Source organism: Cercospora kikuchii (assembly GCF_019650295.1).
Source record: "Cercospora kikuchii DNA, contig_00001, whole genome shotgun sequence".
NCBI lineage: Eukaryota > Fungi > Ascomycota > Dothideomycetes > Mycosphaerellales > Mycosphaerellaceae > Cercospora > Cercospora kikuchii.
The window spans coordinates 5518043-5544146 of NW_025408582.1; the positions used below are offsets into that span (position 1 = coordinate 5518043).

The window sequence follows — 26104 nt, forward strand, 5'->3', positions numbered from 1 at the left end:
CTTGTCCTACGTGTGGTCGGGTGTGTGTGGTATCAAACGAGTGTGGTGTAGGAAGATTGCGCCGACGGAGACGACGCTGCTGCTACTGGCTCGCAGCCAGCGTGGCTGCTGCTATTATCTCACTCTCCTCGACAATCTATCCGCCTCCCTCTCGTCGTCGCCGGTGGTGTGCCCAGTCGTTCCGTTGTCGCCGTGGTCGTGGTGCTGGCCAGAAAGTGTTGGCGATGTTGTCGCTGTTGTCCCTGAGACGATGCTTCCGTGGTCCGTGGGCGCCTTGATTGACCTCGAGGCTTCTGTAACCCGGAACCTGGTCGCTGACAGAGTCGAAAGTCTATCTCACCAGCATGTCTCCGCTGACGCTGTCTGTTGACGAATGTTATGGCCGTTGCACTCCGCAATGTCGTCGTTGTCGATCGCGCTGACGCTAGAGGGTGTCGATCGGTTGCGTGGAGAACGGGGGCGCAGGCCAAAGGGATGCGCCGTGTAGAATATTGCGACGGCGAGGTGGCGGAGTGGCGGAGAGTGCGCAGAGGCCGCGGCGGTGGTTGTCAAAGTGCAGTGGAAGTTGGCAGACAAGTGAGGGGAAGGATGGGTGTGGCGTGCGGTCGCTGCTGCTGCTGGCGCTGCTGTTTGGTTGCGCGCGCGGTGGTCTCGCTGCAGTGGTGCGGGAAGGATTGAGTGGTCGCCTGTTTGCAGCCGCGTTTCCAGCTAATTTTTGATTAGACTATCGCCCGCTTCGCCTAACCAGATGGACTGCAAGCGTGCCACGCGAGACGGGCACTACGGCATGTGTAACGCACAATCGCACCACTTGACATGAACTACAGTCGAAGACAGATCAGAGCTGTGATGCCAGACAGAACGACGACAGCAACCGTCAATCGAAGAACCGTCGTCGATTTCGACTCCATCACCACCGCATGTGCAGACTCAAACCACTCGCTAAAACACTATACAGCAAAGCTACTAATGCTCTCCCCAAGCACGCGACTCCATTCGCATCCCAGGCCCATCTGCGGCCCTATCTCGCACAAACATGCATCTCCAATCGCGCTTCTCAACCGCAGCAAAACTTCCCCAATCTCTCATCAGTTCTTCCCCGTCTCCCAAGTATGCAAGCACCACGAATAGCCGCCCTGTGAAACCACTTCGCTCCACAATGCCCAACCGCGTGACACAACTATATCCGGCCCACGCAGAGACACAAAAACAGTTTCAAGCAGCACAAATAGATCGCAAATTCTAGTGAACCCCCCGATCCAAGCTGCATTCGTTCCTCACAAAATCGTGAAGAGCAGCAACACAAAAAATACGAACAGCTGCCCCGGAAATTGCCAATTCGCAAGCAGACCAGGGTCATCCCATGTCTTCTCTTCTCGAAAAAGCCAGCCCAGCCAGCCATGCTCGCCGGGGAACGTCCAATCCGTCGAACGCTAAACATCACCAATCCCTGCCCTCCACGTTTTCAGACGCTTTCTTCTTCGATGTATCGATGCAACGCAACATACACACGCGAACGTTGAACGTCGATACCAACAACACATAGCAGCAAGACACCGTTCAGCAAAATGGCTTCAGTCGATCGTCGTGAGCATCATTGAGCCAAGAGAGGAACGTGTTCGATGAGATGGAATTCGCTTTTGTCCTTTCCCTTCATACCATTATTCGGCCGTTCCAGCCTCTCACTGCAGAGAAGGCAAAATGCGTAAACAGCCTCTCGCTGCTAAAAGGAGGATCGTCGGAAGAAGAAAAACAATATCCTACAGAATCCGAAAGCCCGCTTCTTTTGAAACCCAAAACGCTGGATGCTTAGCAACACCTTCCCTCCCGCCGTTCCTCAGCTTGCCCCCTTTCCGACTCTTGTTCCATTTCGCACCTGCAGCACGAACTCATTCAAATCCACCTCATACCCATTGCCTAACGTGACATTTGACTTCGATGCACTGCTCCCGTCCGCCAAATTCCCACCCCGCAAGAAACTCTGCAAATTCTCTTGTGCATCGGCTGCAGCCTGCAAAGTCTTTGCGTCCTGAAAGACGTACAGCACTGCAACGCGGGCGAAGTCGACGGTGCTATTGCCGTCTGTCAACAGGGTTCCGGTTGACGATGACGAAGAAGTAGTCGCTGTTGCCGTCGTCGAAGTCGATGTAGTAGCTGGTGTCGGACTTCCCGTGGCGACGAGAATGCTGTTGCCGATACTGCTAATCGACGCCTCCTGCCTCTTTGCCTTGGTAGTCTCTCCATCAAACGTCACGAGCTGATTCTGCACGTTGCAACTCATATCCGCCCGTGAGAAGAGTCCCAGCAGTTCTTGCCTGTCCAAGGGAATGCCAAACTGCGACTCCGAGCTGTCCAGCAGCCGTGGAAGTGCTTCACCGATCGTGGCATTCCCAGAAGAGCCTGTCGATATGGAAGTACATCCCGACTCCTGTTTTCTTGAGCAAGTAGTCCCCGTGTATCCATTGACACACAGGCACTCGCAATCGCCGTTACTGCCAAGGATATTAGCCCCTCCGTTCTCGCACGTCAACTGGGCGGCGCAGCTTCCAACCTTTGTCGATCCGGAATTTTGATTGGGGATCACGACAACGAGCATGACGGGGACGACAACAGCAGCAGCAACGAGAAGGAGGAGCAGGAGCATGAGGCAGATGAAGAGCCATTTCGGCATGCCACAGCATCGTCTTCGCTTGATCATGCCAGCGTCGCTATCACTGTGCAGCTGCGAATGACGATTCTTTGACGAGAATGCCGCGAGACTTCGTCGAAATGCATTGCGAGATTCGGAAGGTGTTGACAGTGCAGGCGGGGGAAACGCATTCAAAATATCAGACATGCTCCCGGATCGTCGCTTTTTCTCGTCCAAATTGTTAGCACCCTCGATCCAGTTCATGCCCATTCTAGAGGCAGTCTTGCCACGGTCGAGGTTGGATGCCAGCTTGGTGGCTCTTCGGATGAGATCAGGTAAACTTGTGAGTGATCCTCGTGCCTCGGCTTCTTTGACAGCATCAACGTTGAGGCGAGGCGGCCTACGCTTGCCTTCGCGTGCTGAAAGTCCGCCCATGGGCCGCTTAAGCTCCTGAGCTTCCTCTGTGCTGAGCGCACCACCTTTCTCGAGACCATCAACGATCGACTCCCTTCGCGGGTCATCGAGAGGTACGAGTGGCGACCGTGGGCGGGAACGCTGTGGGCGAAGCGGCATCGTTGCACCAAGAAGTTCTTTTGACTGTCGCTGTTCGAGCGTGTGCCTGTGGTCCAAGGACGGCGAGTCGAGGAACCCAGTGCCGGAGCGGAATGTCTCGCTTGGTGTCTTCCTGCTCGATATCTGCTTGTCTGGTGAAGGACTTTTCTCATGATGTTCTGCGATAGCCACCATAGGAATGCCCTGCTGCTCCTTTTGCGCGTCTAATTCTGACCCTGCATTTTCAGCGCCCGGCTGCGCATGTCCTTCAAGCATTTCCTGCGCCAGAGCTCTCGAACGCTCAGTACGCTCTGGGCTGTCAGTGGTTGCTGTGGAACCTCTCACACTGCCTTGCCGTTGGCTGACGGCAATGCCGACGTCACTCCTAGCGTCATCGATTGCCCTCTTCATATGGTCTGAGCTGCGGACAGTGGTCAAGGTGGGCTTGCTCCTCTTTCCAAGACTGGCTTGCCGGACAATGCCCGTCTCAATGTTCGCAGAGTCAAGGATACCAGCAGGCTCGGGGGTTCTGATTTCCCCTCGTGCAATTGCAGGTTCTGTAGGCGAATCGTCATAGTCGAAGTCCTCAGACTCTGTGTCAGACGGAGGTGGTGGTCTCTGTATAGGTGGAGCACTCGCCATTTCCCGCCCGCGGTCGAGGTTACTTTGGGTGATTCCGATCGGGATGGCATTGCTGCTGGCGAAAGAAGTCTTACTGTCGTGACCGGCAGTATGCGCGCTCACAGTCCGCGTGCTGCCGCGCATGCTGTCGGTCTCCTCCTGAATGGGGTGCACTGGGCCGACTTGTGGATAGTACGATGGCGGTCCTCTGCGCGAGGAAGGAGGAGGTCCCAACGGAGGTCGACGATTCTCCGGTTGTCGATACGCGACTTGCTGATGTACTTGCTGGGGAGGATATGGCGGGATAGCAGAGAGACCATCATCGTGCATAGCTCCCATGTTCGGATGCGGACGATCTGGCAGAGGATAGTTCGGAGGAGGGACATAGCTGTATCCATCGCCCGTCCACTGGCCATTTCCATGGTGCGATGCCATTGGAGGTTGATAGTGCTGCCGGCTGGCGGGGGCCACTGGGATCATACTTCGAGGTGGGTCGCGGCGCTGATAGTCGCCTCGTCGAGGGGACTCATCGGGTCGTTGAGGTCGCGGCGGTGCTCGACGGGGACTGTTGCTGCCGTCACGCATTGGCCGTGCTGCAGGAGGTTGCGGAAGTGGCCATTGATCATTTTGTCCATAGTCTTCTTGATAGTCGTATGCACTACCGTCGTACAAGTGCTCCGATGAGTGCCATGTTTGATTGCTGGGAGGATAGTACTGCTGTTGCTGCTGCGGTGACTGCATTCGTCTTGGGTCGCGTGCAGGTGGAGGCCCGGGGTGATCTGGTCGCATTGCAGGTGGGCCGCGCATGCGATCTGAAGTAGCGAATCCTGGTCGAGGTATGCTCCGATTCGAAGGGTGGACGTTCTGGCGTTGTCGAGGCGATTCATGCGAGCGGTATTCGGGTTGGGGCTCGCCATAGCCTTGATCGTAGTAATGGCGACTCATTCTCGGCGGACAATCAGAGCAGCGGAAGTGGCAGCACACAACGAACAATGCACGTCACAATGGCTGTTGGCGGGCCGAGCTGGCGTTTTCGTTGCGATCGTGCAGAGCTGCGAAGAGCCGTCGAGAATCCTTGCCGCAATCGCAACTCCAATGAATTTTGCGCACCAGAGTCCGGGAAAATGCAGGTACGCTGCGGTGTTCTACGCTGTCGTCGACCTTGCGGATGGCGGTGCTCGTGGTGACCTCTGAGTTGCTGCTGGGGCTAGTTCCGCAAGGCAATCTCCTCCACATGCAACAGTGACCGGCGGACTGGGGAGTGATGGTGCGGTGCGCGCGTGGCTGTGAGTGGTACAAACGAGTGTGGTGCAGTTGGTGCAGCGTCAGCGATTGGCGGTCCTTGCCTGGAGCTGCAGTTAGCCACGCAGGTCGCACTGAGGGGGACGGTGTGCGTGTTTCGCCAACCACCGCCGGGCCACGAGCTCACCAGAGGACTGTATGGGCGAAGACGATCAGCAACGGGCGTGGAGAAACGAGGGCATGCGGACACGCGGTATGAATGCAAGGTTTCGTTATCGATGGTGTGGCCGTTGACTGTTGCTGCTGCCGCTTGGGCGTGCTGCAAACCGGCCGTCGTCGAGTCGTTGACTGCCGTTCCGTCTCGCAGAGACTGCCAGTGTGTCGGGTTGCCAACTGCTCCCGGCGTCGTCAGGTCGTCAGTGGCCAGCGGTGTTGGCGCTCCAGACAGCTGCTAGCGTGCGAAAAGATCAAACGAGTGTCGTTGCAGCGTGCATGAAACCCCCAGGCCGGCCAGAGAGCAGGCGCTGCTGATGACGACGCAGAAGGGAATGGGATGGAAAAACGAGGCAGCTGCCAGTCTGCCGCACACGAACAGAAAACAAACGACGAGCTGCTCAGCCGAGCGAGATGCTGCTGCTGGGCAGGGAGAGATGTGGTGTGGTTCCGCCGCGAGCACACGCCATCCACGCGCTATGCTTTCGCTTATGTTTCTGGAAGCTATCGTGAACCTTGTCGGCAACTCGTCGCTTGCGCGCTTTGGGCACAGCTTTGTGCGGGCACACTTTCGCTGCGGGTCCCTCTCATCTCTCTTGAGCGCACCACAGTCTCACCTAGACTACAGTCTCACCCACCGACTCCACTGCAATTGTTGAGCCTTCGTCGGTGGTTGTCCTCCTCCTCTTCCTCGTCGCCGCCTCCTCCTCCCTCCCCCGCGGCGATAACAGCTTCCACAAAAGACAAACGTGTTGGCGACGCGGGGCCGCTCTCCTGAATGCCGGACGCGACGCTGCAGAAAGATCTTGGCGCGGGTATAGGATGAAACCAGCCTTGTCGAACGGACACAGCCTGTGGCGTCCGCGCTGTTCGAATCCAGTCTCAGACCCCTTCCAAGGATGCCAGGGTCGTCCAGATGGCGGCCGTCGATGACTTGTCGCAATGGTAAGACGGCACCGCCTCACCGTGATGGTCTGCCGTGGCCGTTTGTTGATTTGCTGCACGAGTTTGCAGTCAGACTGCACCGCAGCCACTCAGTGAGCCTATACTGCGCTGTTACTAAGTCCAGTGGCAACGGTTCATGCCGGACGTGACGAGCGGACGAGAGAAGACCACAACAGCCTGAGACGCGACTGGCATGAGCTTTGGAGATCGTGTCATCACGTCAACATGAAGTCTGATTAGAGTACGTCTAGTTTACCACATTCCTCAGCCAAAGTATCCGTGCGATTGGGATTGCGACATCCTCACAAAATCTCCGCCCTTTACCCACGTGTCGGGGACTCAGTCTTTGCCCCTCGACACGCAAAAAGCATATGAGAGGGTGGCTGCCAAAGCTTAAAGCATGATGCTGAAACGGCCTCGAGCGCGGCATGCCTATTGGCTACAGTGTCGATGTCGTTCGCGCTTTTTGGAGTTTCTCCCGACATCATGAGTCGCGACCAAAGCGGCAGACACTCAATGTGCATGACAAGTCGCCGAAGCTGACATCAGAACTTTACCGCGATGGACTCTTCCTTTAACAAGTCTTGGAGATCGGATATGAGTACGATGAGCACCTGATCGAAGCATACCATCATTTGGGACCTTCCAGCTGCCCAATATTCCACTCACCATGGTGGGAGAGGCGAAAGCGGCAGATGTGCAGCTGCCGCAGTCATGTTGAGAAGGTGCAAGCTAGGTGTGGCCGCAACTGCCTCAACCGGCAGTGTAAGACAATTCGAAGCTTTGACTTCTTCAACATGGCGGAGACTGTAGACTGGCAAGCGCATACAACAATGTTTTCGCACGATGCACGGGTAAGACCACTCTGTGCTGTTGACATGTACAGGCATTCAACTGGCCTGCCTTCTTGAGCCTGCTGCTTGAGCTGTACACGATCTCGACTTACTTACGACCAAGCTTGACTGCAATAGCAAATACTTGACCAAACACATCGACACCCGAACAGCACAGCATGGATTCCTTGACTTATGACATCTCCGATAAAGAGAATGATACGCCATGTGAGCCACAACCCTCGAGGATGAACTCCCCTTCCCTTCTGGCTATTGGGTTCGTCGCTGACAGCGATCACTTCAGCCACAAGATCACCTTCTTCAACGTGGTCCCCAGGCCACCGCCCGATGTACAGTCCCGGTGGCGCACACATCTCGAAACCTCCCCGCCGACCCACCGCAACTCTGCGAAGCATTCTCGCGGATAGTCCCTCACGATGTTCCTATCAGCATCAAATGACAAAGCATTGGGCTTCAACACCCAAAGGCGAACGAACAAGAAGCGCGTCACCTCGGAGGACACCCGAACCTGCGGCTGACGGTACCACATATCAACAAAGCCATGCATGCATGATTCCAGACCCTCACTCCCGCTCTGCCACTCAATGTGATAAGCGTCGAAAGCTCACGACATCGGTCGGAGCTGGAAGCGGTGCTGATAACAAGGCAACACCAACAACCTCACCCAACTCATCCGACTCAGCCACCAGCGGGTGCAAAGGAGGCGTCCCGATCCAGAGTCCCTCGCCCGCCACATTTGCTGCAAAGCCGTTGCCGTTGCGCGCCAAGAATAGCATTCAGATCGGATATAGCAATCCTGATAGTGCCCTAAGGTCGACCAGAATAGCGGTGCCCGAAACAGGAGCAGATGCCTCATCGACCTCTTCGACGCCAGGAGGCGGGGCCGCTCTGCCTGCAAGCGAGACTCACGGCCATGATCCTCTCATGCCCATGAATGATCTCGAAGCCGCGGTGGCAAGATGTTTCAACGATCACTCGCCTACGGCTTCGCGAGAAAATAGGAGAAAAACATTGCATATTGTGAACGGAGGCGTGCAGATTTCTTCTCCGCAATTGAGACGTGAACAACGGCAACATTACCAACAGCAGCCCTCGCCAAAATGTCCGCCGCTTCATCACACTCCTCGCGCTCCTCCATCCTCCCCGTCTTCCTCCTCTTCCGCAGCATGGACGGGAGACGAAGTCTTCCTTCCACCAAGGCTGACAGCAGAGCCGAAAATAACCTCACCTTGCCGCTTTCGCGTTCATGAGCAACAACAGCGTCCCGCCAACCCGACACGAGCAGCTGTCAAGCAGCATCAGCTCATTCCTGCTCCTCTGAGATGTCCGGCCGGAAGCACTTGTTCGCGATCGCCATTGTCGTTGCCGTTGAGGCAGAGAGCGGATAGCGCAATACAGTTTGTCGAGAGGAAGACGAAGTTGAGGCTTGGAGGCGTTGCAGTGCGGCAAGGTGAGCCCCCAAATCGATTGCTTGACATTCAGAACGCATTTTCTGGGGCACACGGACTGATGTGAACGAGTAGATCCAATTCGTGGGATTCCGAAGCGGCCTGCGAGTGATGCTGATGATGAAGACGAGGGGTCTGGTGAAGAGTCGAGTGGGACTTCTCCCGCTTCATCTTCTTGTTGAAAGTGCTGTTTGCCCGGCTTGGTATTGCTCCGTGAGTATGGACTTGATTGGGTAGCGTACGCTAGTATAAGGTGGGTTGGGTAGCGTATGGGCGATGGCATAGAGCAGCAGCTTCGAAATGCTGAAGTCATCTTGATTTTCTCATACATGGCATTTTCTTCGTGTTCACTGCCCTCGTCGTGTGTTCGTTTCACGAACCCGCTGAAGTCCTCCCGTCATCAGTCTGTCCTCGGGTGAGACAAAAGCGCGGTCTTCCTATTTGTCATTCGTCGGAAGCGTACTCTTCCTCCATCTTGTGTCATAATCTCACTCCCGCGTCCTCAAAGTCTTTTTCACGGCGCCTTCTCTTCCCCTTTCTCCCCATTCAAAATACTCGTACTATCGAAGCTCAGCTTCCCTTTAATGCAATCCGGGTTCCCACCCTCGCCTTTATTGGCCATAATAGCATCCATCTCGGCTCGTAGCATCTCCATCTGTCCCAAGTCCAGTTGTTCAATGTCTATTCGTACTGTCGTCTCCGCTTTGACACTCATCGGCCGAGGTTGATCGCCTGACCCCTTCTCAAGCAAACCTCCATAGTCTGGAATCTCATCAAAAGCAGCTCTGGGAGGTCTGAATTTGTTTCTTGACTTTTTCGTGGCTTCGATGGTGGTTGAAGTGCCGAACATGCGATCAGCTCGCCAGTTGGAAGAGGTAGAAGCGGGGAAAGTGTCAAGTGCTCGGACGCGGTCGTTTGCGATTTCAGATCCGAAGAGGACGTTATGGCGGGTGAGACTGTACAGAAGCGTGTCGAGCCAACCACAACTTGTGATCATTGCTGCTGCGACGCAGAATTCGGTGTAGCTGACGTAGACTCCAGCCATGGTCTTGAGTCGTGCGATGACGAGGGGTAGAGTGCAGACGACGTAGATGGTCGGGTAAGCGATGATGAGTTTGGCTGCGGATTGGGCTCGTTGTTGGACAGTCGAGGTGATATAGTATGAGCTCTTCACGCGAAAGCAGAGGATGATGAAGATGAGCAGGTAGATGACCACGGTAAGGAACTCGGCCATGATGATCCATAGATAGTGCAGCCAGAAGCGCTCGTTGAGGTATCGGGAGCTAATCCAGCACCAGGCTCCCGCGCGCGTATACAGGTCCTTAGGGTGGAGTGCGAGGCCGATTCCAGCGCAAGCGTAATTGAATGTCCATAGGGCCACCAGGATCAACCTGAAGGCATGTTTCGACACTCGGTAGTCGAAAACGATATCGGCGAGGGAGTGGACCGCAATGGCAAGAGTGAAGATGCCGCTCGATAGATCGCCTGTGCTTACGAACCAGCCTTGAGCCCAGCATTCGGGGCTTCCGCTCACTATGCTGCGTAAGGTGACCCATCGAATATTCATCATGAAAGCGACGGATTGCTGAATATCGGCGAGGATCAAGTTGAATATCAGCACGACGAACTGATTCGCTCGGACCTGAGGACCTTTGCTCCAGAAGAAGAATCGGTAGAGGAAGTGGAAGCAGAGTGCCGCCGAGCAGACGAGCGACAAGATGCCCAGGCATGACACTGCGATGAGTCCATTCTGCAGGTTCGGTGGCAGGTGGTCGAGTGTCGTCGGCGACTTGATCATGGCATGAGCCGCGGAGGAGTGGATGGCATCGTCCATCGTGATTGCATCCTTCACTCACAGAGCCCCATGCGATCTGCAGAGCGAAGCGAGAAATCCTGGCGCAGTGTCGGCACGGCGGCGATTCAGTCAAGAAGTAGCAGCATTGAGCCTCGATTCTTCTCGTTTCCAGTGGCAAAGAGAGCCTACGGTGTGACCATATAGGCAATGACTTCGACTAGAGACGACTGCACAAAGTCCAATGAGGGCTTGCTAGAGATGTGACAGCCGCGTTTTCCGCTCAACGAACCGAGGGAAAGCAGAGGCGGCAGCGAGTAGACCAGATTTGCAGGCGCTCGTCGGGTTGGGGCGCACACATGGACAGGTGTGCAAGGTTAAGTCCTGCATACTGGAGAGTTCCAGGTGCCAGGTCGAGCGACGAGGGCTGTTATCTATACTTCATTAGGCAATTGGCGGCTGACCACGGCGAACAAGGTGACCAGTGAAGACGGAGCAGCGTCAAAGCGATGTGCTGCCGGTGTTCTGGAGTTCCTGCCGACAGTGGCATCCTGGAGCGACAGCATGTCGCGGACCTGGCCGTCGGCGGCGTTTGGCGTTTGGCGTGTGAGAGAGGATTGACGAACTGACGACAGCAAGAGATTCCCTCGGCTGATCGGAGCACAGGATGCGATCTTACGCGACGTGGACTGCGAGTGGCAGAACGAACGAGGTGAGATGGAGGAATTTCGGCGCATGTTTTTGGGTTCTTGTTTGGCTTTCGGGGTTTGCACCGGTCCTGCTGCTTTCCACAATGCGGATCGGAAGGCTCCTGCACGGAAGAAGTATGTGCCTGAGATCAGATGGCGTGCAGACTGCGTACAGTCAGAACTTCCTTCGTAACGCCTTCGAGATCTTTTCGGGAATGCAGCATCTAGGCCCAGATGTCTGCTGCATTCGGATGTTGCTTTCGACTTAACTTTCTCTCGAAGCTTTTCTCCAGACCAAACGGTCGCCGAGATATGCTATGGCATGATGTGTGAATGTTGTTCAACATGCAACCAGAGCAAGCACTGTCGGCATCGGCGACTCTCGCAGTGCGGACGAGTCAACGGAACGTACGTTGTACATACACTGACAAGGTTATTCTTTCATTCCGTAGCCACAAGGCCACACCGTTCCTCAGCCGATCCGAGCCAGCGGCTCAACGGACAAGCTTCTACTATCAACGGCCCAAGGCACGAGAATGCAGTAAGCTGACGGCTATGACCCCTACGGACAGGATTGAAGTTCTCGAAACTGGCCATGTCACCGCCAAGACCCATCTATCGAACCTTCCTCGCGTGTTCGATCAACGCGGCCCCTTCCGGCGATCACGACATGTTCTCACTAACTCCAAAACTTCGCGACAACTTCTCTCACATCCTCGACTATGGCCTGCGGAGCCTCCAAACAGGCAAAGTGCCCGGCATCGTCTCGTTCTTTGTACCAAACAAGGTTCCCCGTGCCTCCCGCCGCTCGCTTGCTGTTCGGAGAAGTGTCGAACCCCATGCTTGTGTAGCCAAAAGGACATTTGATTGCGTTCTCCGCCGCACCGCAATAGGCTGCGAACTGGTCGTGCCTGGGGTTTTCGTAATACAGCAGCGCACTGGTACCGATGCAGCGGGTGTGGAAGTACAGGCACACCGTTGTGAGGACATGGTCCATCCAATGGGGAGTGTAATGGACTGCCGGGTTCGAGGCCTCTTCGTACTACACCGTTCATCAGCCAGGCTCTTTGAAAGTCCGAGATCTCGCACGACTTCACGCTCCGATCACACTCACCTTCTCCCCTATGAAAGTCATCAAGCCGACGGGATTATCTTCCAGCATCCAGCTCAGACTTTGCGGCCGCGTCCGCATTAGAACCGCATATCCACTGGACGACAAATCAGCCCCTATCCAGCACTTTCTTCAGCTTCAGAGAAGGAAGCACAACAATACTCACACATGCTCCGTCCTCCAATTCCCTTTCCTCTCCTCACACCATCTCTCCCTCTCCGTAACATCCTGCACCCCTTCCGGCAACGCCCCAGGACACCAATTCAAATGCATCACCTTGCACCTTTCCGAGTACTTCGCTCCCAACTCCCTCGCCACCATCGCGCCCCAATCTCCCGCTTGCACAACATACTCCTTATACCCCAATCTCTGCATCAACTCATCCAAAATCCTCGCTGTATCCTTCACCGTCCAACCTTTCCTCGGCGGCGCAGAAGAAAAGCAAAACCCAGGCAGACTAGGCACCACACAATGAAACTTCTGCCCTGGACCTTCCGTCAAAGGCTTGATAACTTCAGAAAACTCATAGAAACTTCCCGGCCAGCCATGGATTAACAGAATCGCTTTTGCATTCGCGTCTTTGGATTTTTGATGTATGAAGTGGAGGCTGACTTGTTCGATTTCTGTAGTGAAATGCTCGAATTGGTTGATGCGGCCTTCGGCTGCGGACCAGGAATAGGTGTTTTGCCAGTAATTGAAGAGTTCGGTGGCCCATTTGTGAGGAACGCCGTAGGCTTTGTCGGCGGAGGCGAGGATTTCTTGGGTGGGGACGCGGATGTCTTTGAGTTTGGAGTGGAGGCGTTCGGTGGAGCGGATGTCGATGTGGGGGCGGAAGGGCGTGATGGACATGGTGGGTGGTGGTGCTGAGTGATTTGGTGGGTGTTGATGGTCTTGGGTATGTTGATGTATGTTTGGATCTTTCTTGCATGTGAAGGTCTTGTGGGACTTGGGATGGCTGGGTCCTTGAGAGACGCTTTGAGCTTCTAACGCCACGCGTGGGAATAGCTTTGTGCTGTCTGTCAGAATGCTTCGAGGCACAGCAGGATCAATGCTATAATCCTTTGAATAAGCAATCTCTTTGCAGCGGATTGGTATAACAGAACAGAGGTGAAGATGAAGCTCACCAGCTCTCGTGACATGACAGAGCTTCTCCATTTGTTGGAGTAGAAAGTCACTTTTGGGAGCTTGGGCCACCTCGGCTGCTGTACACGGCCAATGTCTATGGCTTGGCAATACATACAAGTCGAAGTGGATGTGCTATGGATGTGGAGTGTGCATGTTGGGGAGAAGTCCACTCATGAGTCGGAATTGATTGCCATTCTTTGGAGGTGAGTGACAGATGTCGCGAGCCAATGTATTCGGCCTCGAATAGGCCGCGCAAGACTTCCGCTGGACAGGACTCGGGTGAGGATGAAGAAAGAGTGCCCGATCAGATCACCAGGAGAATGAGGTGATATGGGATCTGTTATTGATCAACAACTACGTCTCTGCTGCCTGATTGAGAGGCGCTACCGGAGTTGTTGGATGATGCCGACTCTTTCGTGATTTGGCGAGCGAACATGGCTGCTATGAATATGTTGCATGCCGTTGCTAGCATAGAAGAGAACATCAAAACCACCGATATCAGGCGTGATCGCAATAACGTGCTGCTTTCCGTGAGGCTTCGATCAACTTCCCATTTGGCCTGAAAAGGAGGAGAATAAACCAGATATGCAAGATGATAAAAGCTGTAGGTGATCTTGGCGCTGTACAAACCTCGTAGATGAGCGATACTGAGGTGTCAACGTGTCTGTAGGCACCTAATAACTGTGCGCACGCATGTCATTTGAGACGTTGTCTTCGTGGCGCTTCACGTGGCACGGAGACCGTTTTGAGCGGCGCAGTCCTCGGGCCCCTCGATGACGAACGGTGTAGCGGCGAGGTCTCAGTATACACGAAACTGCCGGTTCATCTCGGGCGGTGCGCGAGAGCATCGTCGAAACACAATGCACTGGTTGATCATGGAAAGCAGACAGCAACTGAAAATTCTGCGCGTTGTGCAGGCATGAAGCTGTTGTGTTGCGGCGCAGAGCTGCACATCCCTTCCTGTTCCTGAACGGCATTTGAAGAAAGTTGGCCGGAGCCGTTGCGTGGTGGTGGGACTGAGTTTGGCCTCGGAAAAGGTTGTCGCGTGCTTGGGCGACGCGACGTTGATCCGATGTGCCACGAGGACGGGCGCGCGATGGAGGTTGGGCCGTGGCATCGGTGCGTGTATGGGCGCTGCGGCGTTGTGGTGGTGAACGACGTGCAATGCGGTGAGTGTCGGTGATATCGTGCGACGAGGCAAGGCGTTCGCGCATTGCTGCAGCACGCATGTCGTACAGCTGTCAAAGCAAGACACCTGCAACGCTCTCGCATCCGAGACTTTTGAGGAGAATAAATGGCTGCTGGGTGGAAGTGTCTCACCACACAACCTCGTCTCGCCACCCTCCTCGAGCTCGTCGTAGCTCTCGATCGGGCAAGGGAGCTCGGGATGCAGTGATTGGACGCGCGCTGGTCAGACCCAACCATCCAAAGCTGCCCGACGAGACATGTGAGGGCGATACAAACGCGCCGTGCGCTCCCTCTCCTTGCTCCCCATCATCACCGTCGTTCGTCGCCGCCCAAACATGGCATCGTTTGCGGATGGGCAGCACTCATCTCCGCCGGATGGCCAGGGAGCGCGATCCCACGAGCGAGGCGGTCTCGCGCAACCAGGATTATGCACGCCTCAGATGCGCTGGCATGCCGAATGGGCGGCGAAGGAAGGGCGCTGAAAGCAAGCTGCTCGTCCTGCCCGACCAACGCGCCATGCTGCTGTCCAACGTCCTCTCTGCTCCGCCCTTGTGCATGATGATGCGCCATTGAGGCCCGGCAGCAGCACGAGCATCAGCACCGCACGACCACCGCTCCACGAGGCAAGGCCATGCTTTGCCGTTGCACACGCTCGGAGCAACACCAGCGGCGAGGAAACAGGCGGCGAGAATGCTGCAGACGAGCGACGACGACGACCTCCTCGACATCCTTCCTCTCCCGCACGCACCATCGCCTTCATCCACTACCGGCCGGCCGTGTTTGATCGACGGCCCGGCGGTTCGGTGCCAGCAGAAACCGCAGCGCAGCGCAGCGGCAGCGCGCGAACGAGCATTGAGACAGCGGTCGGCAGCTGGCAGCTGTTGATTCGGCTTCGAAGCGGGCGGCGTCATCGCCATTGACCTCGACTCCAGCTTCAGCGCAACTCCGCGCATCGCACAGCAAACAGCAACGCATACACGGCCATCAGCAGCACGGCTGAAAATAGGAAGGTGAGTTTGGGTCGTCCGTTTCGCTGCCCGTGCGTTTGGGGGGCGTTTTGACCAGCCTCGTTTCTTGGTATCCATCATCACCGTCCCAGCCTCCTCGGCCTGCACGCGCTATACCCGTCGTCACGTCCCTGCCCCGTCACTTCTCACCACGCTCGCGTCGCGCTCGCTCCCAACTCTCCTTCCCTTGCTAAAGCATGGCCGTGGTCTCACTGTCCCTACCCCCAGCACCCCCCAGCGACTCCGCCCTCCACCGCTCGTTGCTGTCGTCGCCGTCGTTGTTCTGCATCGCCAGCTCTGACCGCGCCGCCGTGTGCTAGCGCATCGCACCACCCCGGTCGACACTACTTCCAGGACTGGCTGGGTCGGGAATTGCCATTGGCACCCCAACTCACTCCACCGCACACAGCACTCGACGCTGCTCGCTCGCCTGCGACAACCTGCGCATACAGGAGCCGTGTCGGCCCTACTCCGCGGCACTTTTAACGACCGCTACGATTCACACGACCGTCACGACCAGCGAGCTGCCGTGTACACGACCTCTTTGCAATCGCGTTTAGAGCACGCTTCTGCCGTTGAACGATTACGATTACACGACCTCTCGCGACCCTCGAGCTCTTCCGGCAGCGTTGGAAGTCACAGTCTCCGCCGCACCGCGCGCTTTGAAGAACCCAGACCTTCTCGCTTGCGATCCACGTCAGTAGACGCTCCCGTTCGAACAGAGCCCTCGCCCACGCGCTTTCGCGAAGAGTCTCCTCCCCCGCGGCCACAGACAACTCCACCCAAGGCGGCGTATCATCGCAGGGCCACCAGTGCGCAGTACAGCACTTCGACAACACACCCGGCACTTCGCATCTCGAAACGAACCCACTCGGCCATCCTCTACGCGCTCGAAGAGGCCATTCGCAAACCGAATCCCTTCACGCCAGACGAGGACGAGGAGTACGCTCTAATGTCAGATCTCGGCGGCGGCAGTGCCGGTCGAGCATCCAATGGCGGTGCACGAACAGCAGGGCCAGTACCTGTAGGAGGCGCTGCACAGATACGGACTCCTCGAGATGTCATGAGAGAGCGAAATGCCCGTGAGGCCAGAAGGCAGGAACAGCAAAAAGAAGAAGAGCAAAGAAGGGTGGCAGAGGAGAGGAGAAGGAGTGCAGAGAGGAGAGCGGCCACAGTGCCCGGGGCTGCACCACGATTCAGCAATACGTCATCACAGTACAGTCCTGATGTTCGCGCTCAGGCTGGCTTTGACGATCCTGCAGCGGAGAGGAGGCAAAGTAGAGTTGCTGGGGAAGTGGCAGGCACGAGCATGCTCGGCGAACCGACTGGTAGAGTCAGTCAGGATCCACCCAGCAGAGATCGATCACAGAGTGCCTCACGGCCTGAGCCACTACGACCGACGCCGGCAGCGACAAGGAGAACGCAGCAGCCCAACCAGCCAAGAGCCGCTCCTGCCACAACAGCGGGAGCCACAGCAGGCCCATCAGCATCACTACCTGGCTCGAGTACGGCACCCGGTGAAGGCGCTCAGCGAAGCACGCAGTCCTCTTTCCCACACGCGTTCGAGAGATGGGAAACACTCTCGTCACACTGGGAGGGTCTCACCTCGTACTGGCTGCATAAGCTGGAGCAGAACACGGAGGAGATCAAGGACAAGGTGCCCACAGCGTCAACACTCGCTCGACAAATCACAGATCTGTCAGCTGCTGGCGCGAACCTCTTCCACGCCGTGGTCGAGCTGCAGCGCCTGCGTGCCAGCAGTGAACGCAAATTCCAGCGCTGGTTCTTCGAGACTCGCGCCGACAATGAGCGGAATCGTGAGCTCCAAGCCGGCATGGAGAGGCAACTGAATGTCGAGCGCAAGGCAAGAGAGGACACTGTCCTTCAACAAGCAGAAGCCGCACAAGCGGTGGAGAACGCCAAACGCGAGGTTGCCGAGATGCGACGAGAGCTCATGATCAGCAAAGATGAAGCACGTCGTGCATGGGAAGAGCTGGGCAGACGGAACCAAGAATCGCTCGACACCGCACAGAGCCTTAAGGAGGGCCGCATCACGGTGGTCAGCGGAGTGCAGGTCGTGCCATATTTTGGACAACCGAGCAGGACGGGCAGCGCAAGCCAAGGAGGACAGCGACCTGTCACCCGCGATGGTCCTCAGCCAGGATACTCAAGCGCTGGCTTTTCCGCAGGTGCAGCTGGATTGGCAACTCCAGGTGACGATGAGCGGCAGTACTATCGCGAGGAGGGTCCATCGCCGACGAATACCGACCCCTTCACAGAAAGTGGTCGACAACAGCCTTTGCACCACGAGCCTGGGAAGCCATCGCTTGCGCAGGGAACATACTATCCCCCCAGTGGTTCGTCTACCTCGCAGCCAGCATCGACCTCGGCAGCGAGACCTGGCGCAGCTCAAACATCAACAATGAGTCCGGAGCGCTTCTATCAGCAAGGTGGCCCATCGACTTCGTTGCATGCTTCGCAAGCAGATCCGCCCAGACCGGCAGCAACAAGTATGCCGCCCCCAGCCCGAGCAGACACCAGGTCGCAACCTCGCTCGGAGGCCGAGTCGTACGTGTCTACAGAATACGAGCTCGATCACACTGGTTCATTCCGGCTTGACAGCCAAGGGAATAGGATTCCGTATGTGGCTCGTCCTCAACAGGGACCGAGTGACGTGCGTAGTGAGAACAGTGAGGACGACTATGACACCGAACAAGCTGTTCGGCGAGAGCGAGAGCTGGCAGCTCAGTACGGCGGAGGCATGATTCCAGAAGCACCATCAATACCTTCGACGAGTGCCGCAGCAATGGCTGCCGGCTATGTCCCTACTACTGGTCCGTCTGAGCCTGATTATGAAGGCGCAGGGTACGAGGACTACCAACAGCAAGTCCCTTACCAAATGCAAGGCCGCCATCATCATCCTACGAGACTGAGTGATGTGCTCGAAGAAGAAGAGGAGCGAAGTAGCCGCCGTACTGGAGATTAGTCGTCTTCAGCACCGTTTCCGACGGCTTCGACCCTCGAAAGCGAAAGCCATGTGCAGAAGATGATTTGGCAGGAGGCTGCGCACCTGAGTCATCCCTATGATCAGCAGCAAGTTAGCACCGATCAACCGAACGAGGTCCAGCAAAGGTGCATGACATGGCAAGACGCCATCTCGCTTGCGCCAACACCATCGCGCCGACGAGCATCAGCGTCAGCCGCAGGAACTCATCCGAAGAAGAAACGCATCATCGTCAATGATCCGAGAGAGCTTTTGATGAGCTGGCAAGACGCAATCAGAAACGGCCCAAAGATCGAGAGGACGGTGACAGCACCCGACATCACCTTCACCAATGCGGCTGGTAGTTCTCCACGCTCGCCAGGCCCGGTCAACAACGCCACCTCTGCACGTTCGAGCAGCGACAGCGCCAGCTGCTCCTTTCTGCGGCCTTCTACTGCTCTCAGGATGATGCATGGACGAAGCAAGACGATGGGATGAGGACCGACAGTCGGCTCGATCGATTCGCCCAGGATTGGGCAACACCAGACACACCATTCTTCTTGAGTCTCTTTTCCTTTCTGTATGTCTGGTGGCTTTAGCGCATGTTTCGCGCGCGCGCGAGAGAGAGAGAGAGGTCTGTTCTGGATTATTTGCTCTGCATAGCGCTTGCTTACTTGCTTTGTTCGGCTTCTTTGTGCATATCAGCGTGTGCTTTTATTTTCCTTTCTCTGAGTGAGGCGGGAGTATGCGAGAGATACCTCTGATGCGAGTTGTTGTAAGAATGGGTGTATGCATAGCATAGCGTGGCAATAAGGGAAGCGAGATGGACGGATGCAGTGCAGTGCAGTACAAATGGATAGGGCACTGTAGGGAAGGTTTAATGTTTGTGTGTGTGGTAGGAATGGTAATTATGTATATGGACTGTAATGAGAATTTGTGTGAGAATTTCAGTCATGTCCCGTTTCTCCATTGTTGATGGGTCTGATCGGGAGGTGGAGGGCGAGGAGTGGTGGCTTTGAGTGGAGTGGTGAGGCAGAGAATCGGCGTGTAGGAGTGTTCTTCTCTGGTGGCAGCAGTTGTGATTGAATCGGAGAGGGGAGGATATGGTGGCGGGAATGTGAACCTGTTGGCGGAGAGCTTGGTAGTTAGGAGGTTCGCTCCCGGAAAATGTGGCGAGTCTGGCTAAGGTGCTTGAGGAGATGGGTTGCCTGGCAAATGAGGCTTCTGGTGGAGAGCGTGATGGTTGTGATACTAGGACTCTTGGAAAGACGTTCCACCTTTGTTGTCTTTGGGGAGACGTATTGGTTCTGTTAGGGCGCTGGGAACGGAGAAATAGATTAGGAGAAGGAAAATATCATATTGTTCAGAAATTTCGTAAATGTCATGGGGTATCATTTGCACATATCTATCAACAGTAACTCCTAAGCACGCCGATATCTTACTGCCTGAAGCATTTCCGCCTTCGTGCCCTTCGCCTGACCACTCACCTCAGAGTCATCACGCCAGTTAATTTCCCCTACTCATCTCATCCTCCAACCACTCCGCTGCCTCGATTCTCAAGAGGAGAATTTCCCACTCTTTCTGCTTCTCTCCGTCCCATTCGGCATCACTCAGCGCTTCGAGTGCGTCGTATTCTTCCTCGAGGACTTGCAGTTTGGCTCGGAGGATCGATTTCGGGCTGAGTTGCATTGTGCCTTGAAAGAGGTGAATGTATGGCACCGGGAGCAGAAGGGAGTTTGCTGTTGTTTTGTCCATTTTCGCTGGTGAGGGTCTTGTGCTTGTGTGGGCTGGGTGTTCTCTGAAAGTTGGTTTTGGTGATTGAGCTGTGGTTTTGAAGTTTTGGTGGCACGGATGGAATGTGGGATTTGGAGAGAGTAGGCGGATGGGGAGGCGTAGGGGAGAGGTAGTATTTATTTTCACGGGCAGTGAGGACGATGAGGACGCGAGTTTTCCCATTTTTCTTTTAAGGACACTGAGGTACCAGTGGTAGTGATGAGTATAAAGTTAAGAGTGGATTTGGGTAGAGTGAAGCTCGTGAGGACGCTGGTGAATTTTGAAGTAATGGAAAGTAACTAGCGAATGGAAAGTGATGGATTGCAAGACTTGCTTTGATGCTCTGGTATCAAACAGCGTGATGTTTGAATGAAACAGAGAAACATTTGCGAGACTTAGTCTTTAGCTCAGAGGCATGGCCTCAAAGAATGGGCTACTCATCGCATGTGGTACGAGTCGTCTGGACAGTCAAAGTCGATCTCAGGGTAGGCGTTCTTCAAGCCAACGTTGATCTGCTGGATATTCTCGTGATTCATGTTGCTCTTGATCTGAAGGATAGTGTTCTTGTTGTCCTTGGCACCTTTGCACTTGAAGCCGTCCACGTGGAAGAACTTGGTGACTTTGTCCTCTACGAGGCCGCATCTTGAGCCGCCTAGATAAGGCCGGCCTACTGTCACCTGGAAGATGGATTGATTGACGTCCCAGAAACTGTTTTTGAATCCTTTGCAGCTTGAAGTATCGTATGCGAGGGCACTCCCTCGCTTGACCAGCTCGTCTGGAGATTCAGTGGTAGTGCTTGGGATGGTTGGCGCGGCCAGCGCACCAGTGGCGGCGAGGAGAACTGTGAACTCGAAGCGCATCTTGATGAAGTCTGTTTGTTTTTGGGTAAACTGCTTTGAAGTCGTGAAATGGGGTTGATGTGTGGGACGGCTACCGGGCAGACTGTAAGGTTAATGTATTCGAGTTAAAACAAAGACGCGATACAATGCCTTCTAGTGACAAAGCGGCTATTCACGAGCTTCCCGTGACCAACAAAGGCGAAAAGACAGTGAAGACGTAGAGTGATGAAGTCTTTGTTGGGGTCGGCCACGGCCAGCCCCAGATGGACAATATCTTTGTGAAGCCTGAGGTGAAGCCTGTGGTGGTGCCTGAATTGAAGCCTGAATTGAAGCCTGACATATGGATGTGGATGTGTAGAGATTCTAGAGATCAGTGTTGTGATCGCGTGGTCAGCGACCAGGCTGTACGGTCCGCCAGTCGAGGCTGAGCATCGCCTAAATTCGCCACTGCAGGCCGCCGACGGTCTTGACTGGGGAGGCACCGGACAGCGACGTCGTGTACTCAAGCGCGACTCATGGCCCCCGTCGGTGGAGTGGCGAGGTCTGGAAGGGAGCAGGTGAACGGTGCGTGCCTCGGTGAAGGAAGGACAGGCGGTGGTGGTGGCCGGCGATGGAAGGCGTGGGTTGGGTGAGTGTCGAGTGACGCAGGGCAGTGCCAAGCCGCCCCGTGCACCGGTCCCGCCTTCTTCTCCCCTCCTTCATTCGCTTTGCTTCCAAGAACCTGCACCTGAACCACAACACCCGCAACCACACCACTCTCCACTCCACCGCCGCCGCAACACACCGCACCGCTACTTCCAGCACCACACGCGCCAACACACTACCCACCCCGCGACACCGACGACACAGCTGCGTATGTCCGGCCAGATCGAGAACCTCAAGTCTTTTGGTGAGTCGCCGCCCACACGCCCACTCAGCCTCGCGATAAGCACGTCGCACATGACACCACACTGCCGCGCGGCTCGCTGGCTCACCGCCCACTCCGCTGCAACGTGGTGACGACCGTGGCGGCGGAGGTGGAATGCCGCTTGTCGCGTCGAGTCATGTTGCCTCACTGCTCACAACACCACGTATCACTTTCCAGGAATACAAGCTAACCGCACATGCACTTTAGACCCCTTCGCCGAGGCAGATGCCGACGGCGACGGTGAGACCAAGCAGTCGCAGAACTATATTCATATCCGTATCCAGCGTACGTATTGCCCCGCACCCTTCCACCGACTCGACCTCCGGCTGACACTCGCGTAGAGCGCAATGGTCGTAAGACCTTGACTACCGTGCAAGGACTCCCGAAGAAGTTCGACCAGAAGAAGATCCTCAAGGTCATCAAGAAGAAGTTCGCCTGCAATGGCACCATCGTCAACGACACTGAGATGGGAGAGGTGATCCAGCTCCAGGGCGATCAGCGTAAGGATGTGCAGGAATTCTTGGTCGACAAGAAAGAGGGACTCGAGCTAGATGCCAAGACCATCAAGGTCCACGGTTTCTAGGCTCATAACCCACGACATGTGAACCGTCTGCGGCGCGTCGAGGATATCGCGAAGTTGGAGCAATGCCTATCTGGCAGCGACTACACATCGCATCCTACGTGCACTAGGCAGGTCGGCTGCGGCAGGTACAACTCGCTGCCCCCGGCTGGTCCGGTGCACGGCGACACGACTTCACGATCACGAACTCGCTTCTCTGCGAGAAGCTACGAGGACATGCGCAGACGGACGAATGGGTCCCTTCTGAACGACACGCGAGGCGAATTGCTATTGGGCACGCTAATCCTGCTTCATTTCCCTTTCTACAAACCACCACAATTCCGGCTATGGCTTCTTTGACGCTGCGAGCAACGAGGGACAGGCTGGCTGGATTTGGTATTGGCAGTAGCGTTACGTACCACGAAATGGAATACATGAGCATACTGCACAACATCTAACTCGTATCTAATACGTACGTTGTGGGAAGGTAGCTGACGAGAACCGCGATGTTTTGCACATGGCAGTGACCATTGTCAGACTTGCCCCTGCACTTTGTGTGCTTTTTCGCCCGGAATTTTCACATGCGGATCTCATCCCTGCGGATCGCGCAGATGCTGGTTCTTCACGGATCTCCTCAATGTCGGCCGGCAACACTGATTCTCTTCCGATGCAGATTGTATTCTACAGCAACCCCAACAATGTCGGCGTCTCAGCGTAGCCGTTCCCTACTGAAAGTCAACACATTCGGAAAGAGGGTGTTCGCGGACTCTGATCCGGATTGTCAGCATGTGGAAGTTTGTTGAAATGATCTTGAGGATAGGGGTACGGTATGTACGGGCTTTTAGTGATCCGAATGAATAGTGATATGGAGGGCTGTGGAGGAGGGAGAAGGGGGAGGTGGTTCGGGACGGGATGTGAGATTCATTCGGATTGCCTCCAGCTGCTGCACTTTGGTCGCCTTAGGCCACTGTGGGAGACGGAAAGGGAGCGAGAGCACGTGTGTACCATGAACAAAGAAAATGCAAGACAGTGAGCTGAATATGACCCCAAGCGTCATGCGTCCATCTCTGTGTATTTTTTTTTTGTAAATATGCAAAGAAATTCGTCCCATCGCTATGTATGTTATGCTATGTTATGCATCATTCTAGTACACGTATCTAAAACTCTTCCGTTCTTTGTCCGTTAGATTCTGCCATTGATCTTCACTATCATCTGGCGCCATGACTGGTGCTTCCGAATCCATTGAAGTCCCAACATGTGGTTTTCCATACTTGCGATCTCGGTGTCGATTCACGAGGTAATAATAACTCGCCAGTAACGATAACAAAAGAATCGGTAAGCCTTTCGCTCCGACGAGGATATCTTTGCCTGTTTGATAGTACGGTGCGTCTTTGGGTTGCACCGCATATGGCGCGACGATGTTGCCGATAGAAAATGTACCGGACATGATGGCCGTGGCGGCGGAACGCTTTGTGTGTCCGGCGATGTTTGCGGACATCCATTGGAGTTTGATGCCCGAGGTGAAAATGCTGCAGGATACGAGGTAGATTCCGGCGAGTTGGGCGCCTTTGTTTTGGTGAGGGGAGAAGGCTACGAGACAAGCGCCTGTGAAAGAGAAACAGTAGCCCAACACGGAGATGAGCCAGCGGGGCATGATGTGGTAGCGGATTACGACGGCGGAGATGAGGCAGGTGACGATGCAGATTGCGCCGCCCGGTGTGGTGAGGAGGGCTGCTTGTTTGGAGTCGTAGCCGAAGGATTTTATTATGGTGGAGGCGTAGGTGCCGAGGATTCCAGAACCGAGCGAGATGAAGATGTTCATTAGGACGAGGAGGTAGATTTGGGGGTCCATGGCGAGTTCTCGGAGTTGGTGCCATTCAATTTTGTGGCCTGTGATGCCGGTCTGGTTAACGGAGACGTGGTGGATAAGTGCCGTCTTTTCAGCGTCGTTGAGGAATTTGGCGCGAATTGGGCTGTCTGGCATGAAGAAGAGGCAGATGATTCCCACCATGAAGCTGATCACGCCCATCACGAGGTACATGATGCCTACAATCCGTTAGTGCGCTTCTGCTTCTGGTGTGTCTGGAGCAGAACTTACGCCATGACTCAATCGATGCGGTTGTAACATGCTGAAATCCGTATGAAATCAAGCCTCCAGTGATGAGCGCGAACCCAATGCTGGAGAACCAGATTGCGAATCTCGCTGCTTGCTCGTCTTTCCGGTAGTAGTGACAGCTGATGAGCATCAGCGCGGGGACGAGCGCAGCATCGCATGCTCCCATCAGTAAGCGGATCGCGAGTAGTTGAGGATATGTCTTGACTGCCGCGACGCATGCGATGATGACGCCCCATATGCTCATTGCGACTCCCAGCCATTTGCCCAGTGGTAGCTTATTCATCGCCAATGCGACCAGTGGAGAGACTGCGAGGTACGTCCACCACAACGAAGACGCGATATTGTTCAGCTCATTGCCTTTGAGTTTCAGATCCTTGGGTAGTCCCATGACAATGGAGTAGTTCAGCAGGAACTTGTCGAGGAACTGTAATCCGAAGATGAGGAACATGATGGGCATGATGCGCCAGTCGACCCTGCGCTGGAGCTTTTTGATGTCGATCGCTTGCTCGCCCACAAAGTCCGCCCTGCTGTGAAGATAGTCATAGGCCTCGTCGATGTCCTTGCTTCGCTTCTCATTGTTTATCGTGGCGACGTAGGCGACCGGGTTCGAGATTGTGGTATTAGCACGCTCCAAGCGGAGCTTCTTCTCTTCTTTGGAAGCCATCTCTTTCTCGAAGTTGAATAGAGACAGCTGTAGGGGAAAGCCCATGGGGTTTGGTGGTAAGGGCACGGCAAACATTGATATAGTCTTTATCCAGCAGAATGTTTAAACATGAAGCACGGTGGGAAGGCGAGACAGCTCAGCTAATCAGCGATTTGGGCCAACGTGGTGCAAGGCTGTTGCTTCTGAGTATTTCGAGGAAATTTTGTTAACGTCTGCCAGCTTCCATGCTTCGAGGCTGGGTCCAAGCGGCCATATTGGTATGGCTTCCATGCTGTTTGAAGACTTGTACAGACAGCATCGTGGCCGAGATCCGGGGATCCGTTGAGTGCGACGGCAGGCCGTGCTAACAAGGAGGCTGTTGGTCATCAATGCATGATCTCTTTTCGGTACAAGCTCAGCATTACCCCAGGGTTCAGCGAAACCTACCAGACTGGTGCACCTGGAGCTTGACAGACATGGATATCCTTTGATCGACAGATGCTTTTGTCTTCAGCCAACTCACTGCAAGGAATGATTGCCATTCAGCGTCTCATAGCGGGCCTCGCCGGTACACGTGGTGGCCGGATGTGGTGCCATCAGCGACAGTTTCAGCTGATGTCTGCGATGATGCTCTTTCTGCAGATCCAGTCGCAGGATATCAGCATTACAAGGCAGCAGGCTCCCATGTTGCGCGATCGCAGGAGGGCGGTCCTCGGCAGTCAGGAGGCGTAAGCAGATGATCGGCAGAGTCTGGGGTCAATCGCCCGCTGTGTGGTGAGATGAAGTTGAAGTTGAGTTGCTCCTGCGGATAGTCCGTCGGCTCCTGCTGCCGTGGCTGGCCCTCTCCCTTATTCCCAGAATAGAGTAG

At 55.3% G+C, this 26104-nt stretch overlaps 8 protein-coding genes across 8 annotated transcripts; 2 read left to right on the forward strand and 6 right to left on the reverse strand.

Annotated features, from left to right (window-relative positions):
- Positions 1-1837: 1837 nt before the first annotated feature.
- Positions 1838-4747, reverse strand: CKM354_000214200 (uncharacterized protein; the record flags this gene model as incomplete). Its single annotated transcript, XM_044797290.1, has 1 exon — positions 1838-4747. One exon carries the CDS (start codon positions 4745-4747, stop codon positions 1838-1840), a length of 2910 nt encoding a protein of 969 aa, XP_044653225.1.
- A 4271-nt stretch (positions 4748-9018) lies between these two features.
- CKM354_000214300 (uncharacterized protein) lies at positions 9019-10338 on the reverse strand (the record flags this gene model as incomplete). The annotated part of the gene is made up of 1 exon (XM_044797291.1): positions 9019-10338. The coding sequence occupies one exon, from the start codon at positions 10336-10338 to the stop codon at positions 9019-9021; it is 1320 nt and encodes a 439-aa protein (XP_044653226.1).
- A 1326-nt stretch (positions 10339-11664) lies between these two features.
- Positions 11665-12945, reverse strand: CKM354_000214400 (uncharacterized protein; the record flags this gene model as incomplete). The annotated part of the gene is made up of 3 exons (XM_044797292.1): positions 11665-12027; positions 12100-12193; positions 12263-12945. The coding sequence occupies 3 exons, from the start codon at positions 12943-12945 to the stop codon at positions 11665-11667; spliced, it is 1140 nt and encodes a 379-aa protein (XP_044653227.1).
- A 3423-nt stretch (positions 12946-16368) lies between these two features.
- Positions 16369-18402, forward strand: CKM354_000214500 (uncharacterized protein; the record flags this gene model as incomplete). Its single annotated transcript, XM_044797293.1, has 1 exon — positions 16369-18402. One exon carries the CDS (start codon positions 16369-16371, stop codon positions 18400-18402), a length of 2034 nt encoding a protein of 677 aa, XP_044653228.1.
- A 1503-nt stretch (positions 18403-19905) lies between these two features.
- CKM354_000214600 (uncharacterized protein) lies at positions 19906-20154 on the reverse strand (the record flags this gene model as incomplete). The annotated part of the gene is made up of 1 exon (XM_044797294.1): positions 19906-20154. The coding sequence occupies one exon, from the start codon at positions 20152-20154 to the stop codon at positions 19906-19908; it is 249 nt and encodes an 82-aa protein (XP_044653229.1).
- Positions 20155-20609: 455 nt separating this feature from the next.
- Positions 20610-21032, reverse strand: CKM354_000214700 (uncharacterized protein; the record flags this gene model as incomplete). Its single annotated transcript, XM_044797295.1, has 1 exon — positions 20610-21032. The coding sequence occupies one exon, from the start codon at positions 21030-21032 to the stop codon at positions 20610-20612; it is 423 nt and encodes a 140-aa protein (XP_044653230.1).
- An 834-nt stretch (positions 21033-21866) lies between these two features.
- Positions 21867-22501, forward strand: CKM354_000214800 (translation initiation factor eIF1; the record flags this gene model as incomplete). Its single annotated transcript, XM_044797296.1, has 3 exons — positions 21867-21900; positions 22126-22203; positions 22260-22501. 3 exons carry the CDS (start codon positions 21867-21869, stop codon positions 22499-22501), a joined length of 354 nt encoding a protein of 117 aa, XP_044653231.1.
- A 1120-nt stretch (positions 22502-23621) lies between these two features.
- Positions 23622-25332, reverse strand: CKM354_000214900 (uncharacterized protein; the record flags this gene model as incomplete). The annotated part of the gene is made up of 2 exons (XM_044797297.1): positions 23622-24523; positions 24576-25332. 2 exons carry the CDS (start codon positions 25330-25332, stop codon positions 23622-23624), a joined length of 1659 nt encoding a protein of 552 aa, XP_044653232.1.
- Positions 25333-26104: the final 772 nt, after the last annotated feature.